Source organism: Pinus tabuliformis, chromosome Q, assembly GCF_031772625.1.
Source record: "Pinus tabuliformis cultivar Carrire ecotype Pingquan chromosome Q, CPIR1, whole genome shotgun sequence".
Classification (NCBI taxonomy): Eukaryota; Viridiplantae; Streptophyta; class Pinopsida; order Pinales; family Pinaceae; genus Pinus; species Pinus tabuliformis.
Genome location: NC_142296.1, coordinates 166874640 through 166888098, shown reverse-complemented (window position 1 = coordinate 166888098; position 13459 = coordinate 166874640). Strand labels below are relative to the sequence as shown.

The 13459-nt window shown below is 34.8% G+C and overlaps 1 protein-coding gene across 1 annotated transcript; it reads left to right on the top strand.

Annotated features, from left to right (window-relative positions):
• Nucleotides 1–484: 484 nt before the first annotated feature.
• Nucleotides 485–4223, top strand: LOC149218769 (uncharacterized). Its single transcript, XM_089382471.1, has 2 exons — nucleotides 485–3474; nucleotides 3623–4223. Exons 1-2 carry the CDS (start codon nucleotides 573–575, stop codon nucleotides 4048–4050), a joined length of 3330 nt encoding a protein of 1109 aa, XP_089238597.1. The 5' UTR covers nucleotides 485–572; the 3' UTR covers nucleotides 4051–4223.
• The last annotated feature ends 9236 nt before the right edge of the window (nucleotides 4224–13459 follow it).

Genomic DNA, 13459 nt, shown 5'->3' with positions numbered 1-13459 from the left:
ATATTTTCAATGATGTAGATTCAAATACTTTTGAAGATTATCTGGTGAATAGAAGAAACATATGCTTACTTTTTTAATAGAATTTGATAAAAATGTTGGCCTATATACTAAATTCTATTGAGATTTTATAGTGTTTTAATGTAGCCACTTTTCATTAGAAAGACACCATTTCATTTTGGCAATTTTTTTTATAAAAAGTTTATTTAATATACACTTGTTATTAGAAGTACAATTTTTTTTTTGTAACTTTTCATCTTTGAAGGATTAGATAAATATATGCCCTTCCAAATAAAATTAAGGCCAGCCCTTCAAATTTGATCACTGTACACAAGATGGACGACTTGCGTCAATAAAGAAAAATCCGCTAAAAAAAATTGAGTTAAACACACCACGTCTTTCTTCAAATGGATGATCTGGCTTAAGTTAACACCACTTGAGTCAACCAGAAAACGAAAATCCACCCTTATGCCAGGAAGGAATTTCACAAATGTAGTTGATATCCACAATTGCCCAAACCCTCTGAAATATTTTTGTAATTCCTTCATTTTATCGATCGCCCATCTCAGGAGCCGATGGCACCTTCCACGGATTTCATCCTCATCACCTCCACACTCATGCTCATCTTTGTTTCTGCAAACGCCCATCTTCTTCATCATTATCATGAGAAAAGTCGTGAAGGACTGCAGGTCGATATAGAAGCCCTGCAAGCATTCAAAGCCTCTGTCACATATGATCCTTCTCACGCCTTGGCCAACTGGGATTTTTCTGCCAATCATGTCTGCAATTGGACTGGTGTCACCTGCAACCCTCACAAACTGCGCGTATCTGGCCTAAATCTCTACAACATGAGGCTGCAAGGGACTATACCTCCACATTTGGGCAATATCTCCTTTCTTGGCGTGTTGAACCTCAATTTGAACAGTTTCTCTGGCATAATCCCAAACGAATTGGGCAAGCTCCGTCGCTTAAAACGTCTGTTCCTCAATGAGAATCACTTGATTTCGTCCATTCCAGAGGCTTTGAAAGATTGCACATCTCTCAGGCTGCTTAACTTGTCCTTCAATATGTTGACAGGGACTATTCCGAGTGGTCTCGGCCAATTGCAAAACCTGCGAAATCTTTCACTCAGCACAAACGGATTGACTGGGAAAGTGCCCGAATCCTTGGGAAATTGTTCTGCCCTGGAATCTCTGAGTTTAATAAATAACTTCCTTAGCGGGACTATCCCTTCTCAGCTTGGCATGCTTGCTAAAATTAAAATTCTGTCTATTGCAGAAAACCAGCTCAGTGGAGGAATCCCGCCTTCACTGCTTAATTGCACGGAGTTACGCGCATTATATGTGGATGATAACAGGCTTACTGGAGAAATCCCGTGGGAGATAGGGACCAGGCTCTCTAAAATTGAAAAACTGTCTCTTCATGGAAACCAGCTCAGTGGAGGAATCCCGCCTTCACTGCTTAATTGCACGGAGTTACGCATCTTATATTTGCATGCCAACAGGCTTACTGGAGAAATCCCGTGGGAGATAGGTACAAAGCTCTCAAATTTAGAGAGACTGCTGCTCTGGGGAAACGAATTTAGAGGTACCATTCCGAAATCTCTAGGAAATTGCTCTCAGCTTTTATGGCTCGAACTCGCTCAAAATTTCTTAATGGGAGGCATACCTCTGGAATTTGGAAAGCTCCGTCTTCTACAGGATCTGACTGTTTCTGATAATCATTTGTATAGTGAGGAATCAATTTCCATCTTTGGAGCACTTTCAAACTGCACCAATCTGCAAATACTCAATCTTTCCAACAATGATCTTAAGGGAGACTTGCCTGGAAGCATAGGCCGTCTTTCTCAAAATCTGCTTTATCTCTATTTGAGTGGGAATCGTTTCACTGGTAAGATACCCCAGGAGATGAGCAACCTCACCAGATTGATTCTGTTGCGTTTAGAGAACAATTTTCTCTCTGGAAGCGTTCCTTCTGCACTAGGAGGGCTGTCTACTCTTCAGCTGCTGGACCTCCACCGGAATAACTTGGAAGGTAATATACCCTATCAATTCAGTCAATTGAAAGCTCTGTATGAACTGGACCTTTCTCAAAACGCGTTTTCTGGAGAAATTCATCATGTTTTTGCAAGTTTACAGCAGCTAAGAAGATTAAATCTCAGCTATAACAAATTCAGTGGTAATATACCGGACAGTATAGGGGATTGTTCCAGTCTCGAGCTTCTGGACCTCAGTTACAACCAGCTAAGCGGCGTGATGCCATCGAAAGTGGCTAGCCTTCATAACCTACAGTTCTACATTAATGTCTCACATAATGCACTCACAGGAAGGGTGCCTGCCGAACTGGGAGGAATGCACATGGTTCAAGCAATTGATCTTTCTGCCAATAATTTTTCGGGGAGCATACCCGGCCAATTAGTGAATTGTGCTGAACTGGACTACCTTAATCTTTCTCACAATTCATTGGAAGGCACCATTCCGACATCAATCGATCAAGTTGCAGGACTTCAAGATTTGGATCTCTCTTTCAATAAGCTTTCCGGTCCCCTGCCTACCTCTATAGAGAAATTACAGAAGCTTACGCATTTAAACTTGTCATACAATAACTTCACAGGAGAAGTACCATCCTCTGGAGCTTTCAGAAAACTGAATTTTACATCATTCTTAGGAAACAGTGGACTCTGTGGCAGATGGATAGAGTTACCTCATTGTAAATTGACGACAAGGCACCATCATGATTCCAAAAGAAGGGTAGTTATCTTGGCCACTTCGGTTGGTTTAACTTTGCTATTGGTATTTTGCCTAGCCTTCATGGTTTTGATATATTTTCGTAGCAGAAAGCTTGCATTGTTGGAAACTATTTCAGCGAGATTAGGGAGGACGCTGGGGAGCCAACTCCAGGAGACGAAGATTGTAAGTGAGGAAGAGGTGAACAGAGCAACTAATGGTTTCAGCCCGGATAACCTAGTGGGGCGTGGCGGCCATGGGTCAGTGTATAAGGGCGTATTAGACAACACCACAATCGTTGCTGTCAAAGTTATAGAGTCTGCCACATCAGGAGGTGCATACAAGAGACTCATAAAAGAATGCAAGACGTTGGGCAGAATCCGACATCGGAATCTGGTGAGAATGGTGGGCGTATGCTCAAGTTTGCAGGTCAAATCTTTGATTATCGAGTTCATGTCGCAGGGAAACCTGGATAAGCATTTGCATTGTAGGGAAAATAATTGCAGGTTGGATCTGAAAAGACGGCTTAGCATTCTCAAGGACGTGGCCCATGGAATGGCATACCTTCACCATTACTGTTCTCCGGCCATTGTTCATTGTGATCTGAAACCTTCCAACGTTTTACTGGATGAGACGATGACGGCTCATGTTGGAGATTTCGGTATTTCACGCCTCATGAACGATTCAACAGTAGCAGCCTCAGGGGACACCTCCAGTCATGTGATCGGGTCTGTTGGTTACATTGCACCAGGTAAATACTACTGATACACTAGATTGGTTGAGCAATGTTGTATATGGGAAATATTTGAGTCAGTGATAAAGGTTTTATATATAAATGCTGATATGGGATTATATGTGAGTCACTAATAAATGTTTTACATGTATAAAATTGATTACAGAATATGGTACAGGAGGGCGCCCGTGCATGAAAGGGGACGCATACAGCTACGGCATCTTGGTACTGGAAATGATAACGGGAAAGAAACCCACAGATGCAGTGTTATCAGAAGAAGAGCAATCATTGCAGAGTTGGGTGGGCGATGCATTCCCCGACAGATTGTTGGAGGTGATTGACAGGACTTTGGCTGAGGAGATTAGAATGGAAGATGAATCACATGATGTAAGTGAATTTATGGGGTACGGAATTGTTGAGCTGTTGGCGAAGATAGGTCTGATGTGCAGTAAAAGGGATCCTCATGAACGACCGACTCTTCGAGAGGTTGAGGCATCGCTAGAGCAGCTAGTCGCCAAAATCCAAAAGAATTCAGAAACTGAGTTGAACCGCCTTGGACAGGTCACTGACGAAGCCATTTCTGAATCTGATTAGGGCATGTTGGGGAAGAAAATGATTAGATTACGCTGCTCCATTTATGGTTAGTACATATATGTGGAGGAAAATGATTAGTGGTCAGCACATATATTTGGAGGAAAATGATTAGTTTAGATTAGATAATTAGTTTTGCATTTTCATTCGTGGTAACTGTGATTATAGGTTTTTAGAAGTAGTTAATTATATCCAGTTAGATTGGATATAGTTAAATCCAGAGATATTTTCTAGTTAATTAATTTCTTATATTGGTGAAGAGATTTGTTATATTATTATTTAATTAATATAAATGTGTTTATGTAATCAAAATAAAATTTTTATTTTAAAATAATTTATATTATTATTTAATTAATATAAATGTGTTTTTTAATTTTTTAATTCAATATGATTAATTTTTTAATCGATTTTTTTTATATGAAATCTTCTTTCAATATAGGAAAAAAAACAACATACATTTTTTTGGAAGATCTCTTTATAATTAAAATGTTTTTTTAATCTTTAAAAACAATGATTATTGTTTAAAATATTTTTTTTAGTGGTTCACAGTGATAATCATAGAATACAATTTATAATATTAAGTGAAAAGAGATTGTATTGAAAACAATTTTATAAATAGTTTAAACTAGTCCATTTTCTTATTATTATCATATATTTTTATTTTTATTTTTAATTTTTTTATTATCATATATTTTTATTTTTATTTTTATTTTTAATTTTTTTATTATCATATTTTTTTTTATTTTTATTTTTAAGTTTTTAAGAATAATTGTTATTAAATAGAATTTATAGTAAACTAAAATTATGTATTTATTTTGGGATTTATATATAGTTAATGGTTTAGGATTTGTTGTTTATTAGCTTATTTTATAAATAAAATTGATATGCTATTTTTTCCTTTTTTTGTTATATAAAGATTTAATATAATTATAAAATTCTATAATGATGTAATTTTGACAAGTTGCCAAGGGCTAATTCATGTATGATGATAGCTTAGACCATCATTTCCAAAGTTTTATTGACAATTTAATAGAGCCCTATAAATTGTATTTCAATATTACTAGTTATTTTACACATTAGTATTACAATTGGTGGCTATCATCATACTTTGGACCACCATAAGTGAGATACTCAATAGTGCATTCATGGATTGACATTTGATTTATTAAACACTGGAATATTATTTATGCATTCTAAATATGTATATTGATTTGTTAAATATTTTTTGTTTTATTCTTGGAAATAATGCATTTATTCTAGACATAAGGAACCCTCAATCCTGTCTATTTGGATTTATTCCTAATGTTCGTCAATACTTGGTGAAACCAAAGATAGTGTGCTCAATTTACCTTATTGTTGTTAGATTGTTTGTAAGGTTTACAACATTGATGAATGTTGTCTACAAATTCCTGTGACGTTTATTGATCTAATTATGATGGTTTGTCTATGATTTGTGGTAGTTTTCCCATGTCTTTGAAAAAAATTATATAGTTGCAACCAAGGATAATTTTAGGGGCGAATGTTCGCCCTTTGGCGAAATTAAGGGGTTTTAAATTTTTAGTGGGCGAATATTTTGTATCATAGTACATTTTTACAAATCACCTCAAATAGCCCACCTTATTTTAAGGGAGAGGGTAAAAAAGGTAAATTTAGCCCTTGAAATTAGGACTTACAACCTTCCATTCGCCCATTTTCAAAAATAGGTTTTATTTAAGTGAATCCATTCGCCCATTTTCAAGAATAGGTTTTATTTAAGTGAATCCTATGAGTCAAATACCATATTTATAAAAGAGGTATGGTAAATTAATAAAAATATAAATAAATGAGAGGTATGGTAAATAAATAAAACATTTTTTATATTTACTCCATAAGTCACCTTATACAATGTAAGGGTGTAAACAAATAAAAATATAAGTAAAGTGGAGGTATGGTAACTAAATAAAACGTCTTTTTATACTTACTCAAAAGGTATGGTAAATATATAAAAATATAAATAAACTAGACGTGTCGTAAATAAATAAAACCTCTTTTTATATTTAGTCCATAATTCTCGTTCTATTTATGAAGGCTCAAGAAAGAGGTTTTATTTAAGTGAATCCTATGGGCCAAATACCATATTTGTAAAAGAGGTATGGTAAATTAATAAAAATATAAATAAACGAGAGGTATGGTAAACAAATAAAACATTTTTTTATATTTACTCCATAAGTCACCTTATATTTAGGAACACTAAAAAAATGGGTTATATTTAGGTGAAACCTATGGCCAAAATACTATGGGACAAATACCATGGACTAGATTGTTATTAATACCATGCAAAAAACCATTATTAACCCTAATATTAGAATTAATAAAAATAAAAATAGCACATGGTATTGACCCATGGTATTCACCAAAATGGCACATGGTATTGACCCATGGTATTCACCTAGAATGTAGCCTATTTAAATGGGGGAATTAAACTAGCATGTAGCCTATGCTAAGATTCACTAGGTATTTACAAAGTTTTATTATTTAGTGAAAGACTCGCCAAGATCTTACAAGATTTTATAATTGAGTAAAATATTCGCCATGCCTAGTAAAAGATTCGCCAAAAAATTATATATACATATTATATTATTGATAAAATCGCCTTCCATTTTTCCTATATACCATGGAGATTCGCCCATTTATTATATTTATAAATTTAGGGGGGGTTCTTAAAATTTTCCCTGGTTGCAACTAAATATGAAATTGATATTTTATGAGAAATGCTCACACAAATGGCTCTCAATTTACACAAAAATTTCAATCCCTATACTCCTAATCCCATTAATGAAAGTGTAATGAATATGCTTGCTTTCTTCTTGGAATACTTCGAGTGATTCTCCTTGTAAAGGATGTGATGTTTCATTTATAGGAACCTTAAAGGATCCATATATAGTAGTTGCTTCTATGTTGAAAGCTACAACTCCTATCAAGGAAAGGAGTCGTATTGGTTTGCATCCATTCAGTTCTTGAGTAAGTAATGTAGCTCATAAGTTAGGATTTTCGAGTGTCTATTATTCTTTGGATGATCATATTTAGGAGTTGTTCTTTTTTCCTTGTTGATAATATTGTAGAAGTATGTCAATGTAATTACTCTACCTTTGACCCCTTGGATCTATTCAATTCAAATATGTATAAGTTGTAAATAAGTTATTATGATGATGGGAGTCAAACTGTATGAGCTTAAATAAATGAACCCTTGTGTAAGTCATATAAATATTTCATCTCAATTCCTAGTGTATAGCTCAAGCCCAAGGCCCAATCCATGAGTGGCTAGGAATCTAATTCAGCTAAACATGTTTTTTATGTATCATGTGGTAGAGCATACCATGATGTACTCAACCTATGTAAATATTATTTCAAAATGTAATATAACTTGGTCCAACATTGCTATGGAGACAACATGAAAATGGTTATGGTTTCACTAGCGGGGAAGAGGAAAGGAAGCCCAAGGGCAAGGGTATACAACAATGAGCATCAATCACCATGCACACGCCCGAGGATAGTGTTTTCTTTGATTTCATTGCATTGTGGCCTATTGATCTCATCCAATCCAATCATTTTCAATTGTCATTGAGTTGCATTGCTAACCTACAAAAAATAAACTTAAAATGTATCAATGACCCTCAATTCCTTCTTAATCGTGACATTGAGTGTTGACTCTATTGATTATTCATGGACCATACAAAAACATAACCTACTATCTTTGATAAATGTAACCACTTAGATTCACGTCAACACTCATTTTCCAATGTTGAGGGTATCCTACTTATGCCAAAGGCATTTGTAAAACAATATTCTAAACATTATACTTTTTGAATTTTTCCTAACTACCTTTTTTCTGATAACTTTTACCCAAAACCTAGCTAGAAATTAAAACGAATTGGTGGTTTCTCAAATATGAGTTGTTGAGATTGACAAGTCAGGTGTGATAGGTTTTTTCAAGGTATTGAATGTGTTAATGAATTCAAAAATGTAGTTTAAGCAATGGAAATTAAAACCTAACCAACCACTACTTAGTCAAATTTTGATGATGTACTATAAAAGGTTTAAAAAGCAGAATGTTTAGAATTGTTCATTTCTAAAGGGCATATTCTTCTCCAAGTTTTCATCATTTTCTAATGCCATATGGAACATTTCCATCTATGTTTGTCAATACTTGGTGGAAGCAAAGATAGTACGCTCAATTTACCTTATTGTTAGTAGATTGTTTGCGAGTTTACAACATTGATGAATGTTGTCTACAAATTATCACTTTTATTGATCTAACCATGATGGTTTTGTCTATGATTGGTGGCAGTTCACCTATTTATTTCAAAAAATATAGAGTGAAAACTAAATATGAAATCGATATTTTATGAAAAAGGCTCACACAGACGACTCCCAACTTACATAAAAATTTCAATCCTTATATTACTAATCCCATTAATGAAAAGGTAATGAATATGTTTGGTTTCTTCTTGGAATAATGATTCTCCTTGTAAAGGATGTACAATGTTTCCTTTGTAGGAATCTTAAGGAATGCATGTTATGAAACTAGCTCACAAAAAGATAGAAAAGACAAATCAACGACTTCAAAATCAGCCTCTTCGAGGGAGCAACCTCCTTTACATTAAAAAAATGAACAATTCTTGGATGATACAATTAACAATACCTCCTTTCTATTTATAGGATTCTAAGTGGTCCCAATATAATCAGAGCCTAGATAACAATAATATTGTAGGGACACAAAAATAACACTAGTGGGCTTTTATGGGGCACAATAATAACAACATGGGGACTACATGGACACAACAATACCATAATGGGGTTGCACTAATAACAATAAGGGGCTACACTAGTAGTATAGGGACCTAACATGCCCCTATCCTTCAAAAAGTGTTGTCCTCAATGCTTGAGTAGTTCTGGATGCTTCTATATAAAATTCTCATCCTCTCATGTGGAATCTTCAGTGGGTAAGTTCTTCCACTTGATGAGATACTCTGAAATTGATCGATTTTGTAGTTGTCGGGTTCTTGCTTCCATGACTTCTTCAGGTTCAAATATGATTTTTCCTTCCTCGTCAAGTTCCAACAATATTGTTTGAACTGGGACCTTGTCACCTATAGCCTTCTTTAAGCATGAAACATGGAAAATTGGGGGCACTCAAGAAGATACAGGAAGCTCCAATTTGTATGCCATCGTACCAATCTTTTGCATCACTTTACAAGGACCATAGTACTTTGGTGATAATTTATTATCCTTCTTAGCTTTCTTTAGGGACATCTTTTTGTATGGTTGTAGTCGTAAAAATACCTAGTCGTCTATGTCAAAACTTCTTTCACTGCGATGTTGATCTCCCTATTGTTTCATTCAATTTTGCGCGAAAGTGAGGTTATCATTTTTCTTCTTGATATGTCCTTCTATCTTGAGAGTTTGAGGAATGGTAATTCCTGCCAATGAAGTACAAGATATGGTCGGATTCATTTATTCTTTCTCTGGGGTTGGTTCCTGGTGTATATCCTCTTCTTTTGACGTTTCTTGATCATTTTCTTCCTCCTCTTCACAATCAACGTAAAATAATTTCTTCTCAGCACGCTTATGACCTTTAGTGTGTTTGCTATCACAACTGTAACAAAGGTCATTTTCTCATTTTTCTTCCAATTGCTGTGGTGTCAACCTTGTAGGTTGTGGAAGGCTCAGAGCAACAACACTTCCATCTTTATAATTGTGAGTGGTAGGATTTCTTCTTGCCATAATTTTGCTTTCAATTTTTCTTGCCAACCTGAATGCCTTCTCCAATGAATCAGGTTCCCAAAGATGAATCTCATGTTGAATGTTATCCTTTAAAATCCCTATGAAGACATCAATCTTCTACTTATATGGAATATCATTTACCTTTATATTCAATTTTTGGAAGTCCTCAATGTGCTCTTCCATTGAACCCTTTTGTTTGAGATTTATCAATTGGATAAAAAAGGTGTTGCTCTTTGTATCCTCATAATGTGCTATCATTTCCTCCATGAAAATTGACCAAGTGACTAGTGGTTTACAATAACAAAGCCCTTTATATCATAAAATTTAATTTGGTTCTAAATATAAGGATGCAATACATACCTTTGTAATAGTTGCACATCATGTAGATCAAAATATTTCTTCATCTGTAGTATCCATGTTATGGGATCCTTGCCATCAAACTTCCTCATATCGATCTTTGGAATGTGGTGGGTTTTCAATCCATTTTTAGATTCTATGAAATCATGAGTAACATTTTTTTTTCTCATCATGAGTTTCCTCTACTACCTTTTCGTCATTAGGAGGCCTTGCTTGTAGCAGCTTTGTCCCACCTTCCTTCAAACCTTCCATATCTTTCTTAAAATCTTCCATGTCTTTCTTCAAATATGTTTCCATACCATCGATATTAGATTCCATGACACATATAAAACTATTTATCTTAGCTTCAATCACATTCTTCAAATCATCCATCCAATTTTTCTTACTAGGTGTTTCTATTTTCTTGATTCGAGTCATTATTTTTCTTGCTTTTAGGAACTTGATATTTAAACGATTATAACTTTGTAATTTCATATCTTAAAGTTTTGAAATTGTGTCCTATGGTAGCTCTCTGAGTCCTCTTTCTAAGCCCACCATTCTAATCGATATTGGATTCTTCAGTAAAGAGTTATGCTAAATCTCCTACGATGACCCAATTATAGACTCGTTCAGTAGAGCGAACTTGGACGACTTGCCACGTGTCACTGTTTCGGCCTTCAGACCATAACAACATACATCGAAAATTAAAATCCATCCTCTTTCGGTAACTTCTTACTAAATTTCAATATTATGCTCGGAGAGAAAGTTATGACGAGTTTCTCATCGTCACCTGTTTGGAATGTAATTCGGGAGTCTGCAAAAACCCTAAATGTCTTGGACCGTATCTCCGAAAATATAGCGAAACAAGATCTGAAATTTGGGCCCGAGCTTCACCAATATTTCATCTCAAATGGGTTATAATTTCAAATTCTGAACCTTCGTAGAAAAAATATTATAGTGAAAATTCCATGATAACTTGTTTGAGATGGAATTCTGGAGCCTGCAAAAACCCTAACGTCCTCAGATCATACCTCCAAAAATATAGCGAGACAATATATGAAATTTGGACCCGACGTTCGTAACGATTTTGGATCAAATGGGTTTTTTTCTAGCTTCTCAAACTTCATAGAGAAAAATTTATTGCGAAAATGCCACGATGACTTGTTTGGAGTAGCGAAACCCTAGAATCCAAAGCTCTGATACCAAATGTTATGAATTCAGCTCAACAAAAATATAGAAAAGATATATCAACGACTTCAAACACAACCTCTTTAAGGGTGAAACCCCCTTTACATTACACAAATGAGCAATTCTTGGATGATACAAATGACAATACCTCCTTTCTATATATAGGAGTCTAAGTGGTCCCAATATAATCAGAGCCTACATAACAATAATATTGTAGGGGCACAACAATAATAATAGTGGGCTTCTATGGGGCACAATAATAACAACATGGGGACTACATGGGCACAACAATACCATAAGGGGGTTGCACTAATCACAATAAAGGGCTACACTAGTAGTACAGGGACCTAACAATGCATATATAGTAGTTTCTTCTATGTTGAAAGCTACAACTCCTATCAAGGCAAGGAGTAGTATTGGTATGTGTCCCATTGGGTACTTGAGCAAGTAATGTAGCTCATACGTAAGGATTTTCTAATGTCTATTATTCTTGGATGATCATCTCTAGGTGTTGTTCTTTTCTCCTTGTTTATCATATTATAGGAGTATCTCAATGCTTATACTCTAGCTTTGGCCCCTTGGATCTATTTAATTAAATTATGTATAAATTATAAATAAGTCATTATGATGAGGGTCAAAGAATATGATCTTAAATATGTGAAAGTCATGTAAATATTTCATGTCAATTCCTAGTGTATAGCACAAGGCCAAGTCCCAACTCGTGAGTGGTTAGGAATCTAATTGTGCTAAACACATTTTCTATGTACCATGTGGTTGTACCTTCCAATATTTACCCAATATATGTAAATATTATTCCAAAATGTAATATAACATGGTCCAATGTGGCTATGAAGAGGACATGAAAAGGGTTATGGTGAGAACTAGTGGGGAAGAGGAAAGGAGGCCCAAGGGTAGGGGTTTATAGCAACATGAGAATCAAGCACCATGCATATTCCCGAGGATACTGTTTTATGTAATTTCATTAACTATGGCCTATTGATCTCATCTAATCCAGTGATTTTCAATTCTCATTGATTTGTATTGCTGACACAAAAAAAAATGACCTTAAAATATATTGATGACCCTCAATTCCTTCTTAATTGTGACATTCAGTGAAGCCTCTATTGATTATTCGTGGACCATCCAAAAACTTTACCTCTTACCTTTGATAATTGTAACCATTTGGATTCACGTAGGAAATTCCTTTCCCATGTTGAGGATATCCTACTTATACCAATGGAATTTGTAAAGAAATGGTCTAAAAATTATATTTACTAAATTTTTCCTCAGTACTTTTTTCTAATCGCTTTTACCCAAAACCTGACTATAAATTTAATCGAATTGGTGGTTTTTTGTAACGATGGAGACAGTTCCTAGCTACAAAGGGACTAGTGCCCAGGACATCTACAAGATTTATAAAATAAAATAAAATATAGGGTCGAAGAAATATACCATGAGGATAACAATGAGTGATCTAATTCTGAAACCTATCTTTACAACCTTATTGGCCAAGATAAGTGAGGGTTTCAGAGCTTAGGGTGTCAATAGATTATTAGAAGCAGATGGAGAAAACAAGACTTAATCATTAAGGCACTTAAGAATCTCAACCTTCGTCCTTTTATAGTAAATGATGCAAAGAACAAGAAAGATGGGTGAATGCTTGGTATGGTGGAGTTCCCATTAAGGGATTCAAACCAAAAATATGAGTGCCATTAATTCCAGGAAAATTCATAAAATTGATTTGAATCAACCTGCTGCTTCGTTACACTCATATTAGTGGAACAAAAACATTAATGAATGATAAAAAACATAAGAAGAAAATATTTCTGCAATTACCCCAAGAATTGGAATCAAAACTGGTATTTACTTTTAAGTTTCTAGGAGATGCCTTCATTACATATCATCATAAGCTTCACACTCCAAACCCCTACTTTTTATTCATTTCTAATCTTTTGCTTCTCCCCCTGCGATTGATTGTCTCAATTAGTTTCAAAAACGGATTCTTGAAACAATTATAAAAATGAGTTTTTTGAAGCGCTTGGAAATAATAAAATTACAAGAAATATTAATTTAATATCATATATATTAAATATGACCCCTTGTTAAAAATAAAACTTTGGCCCTT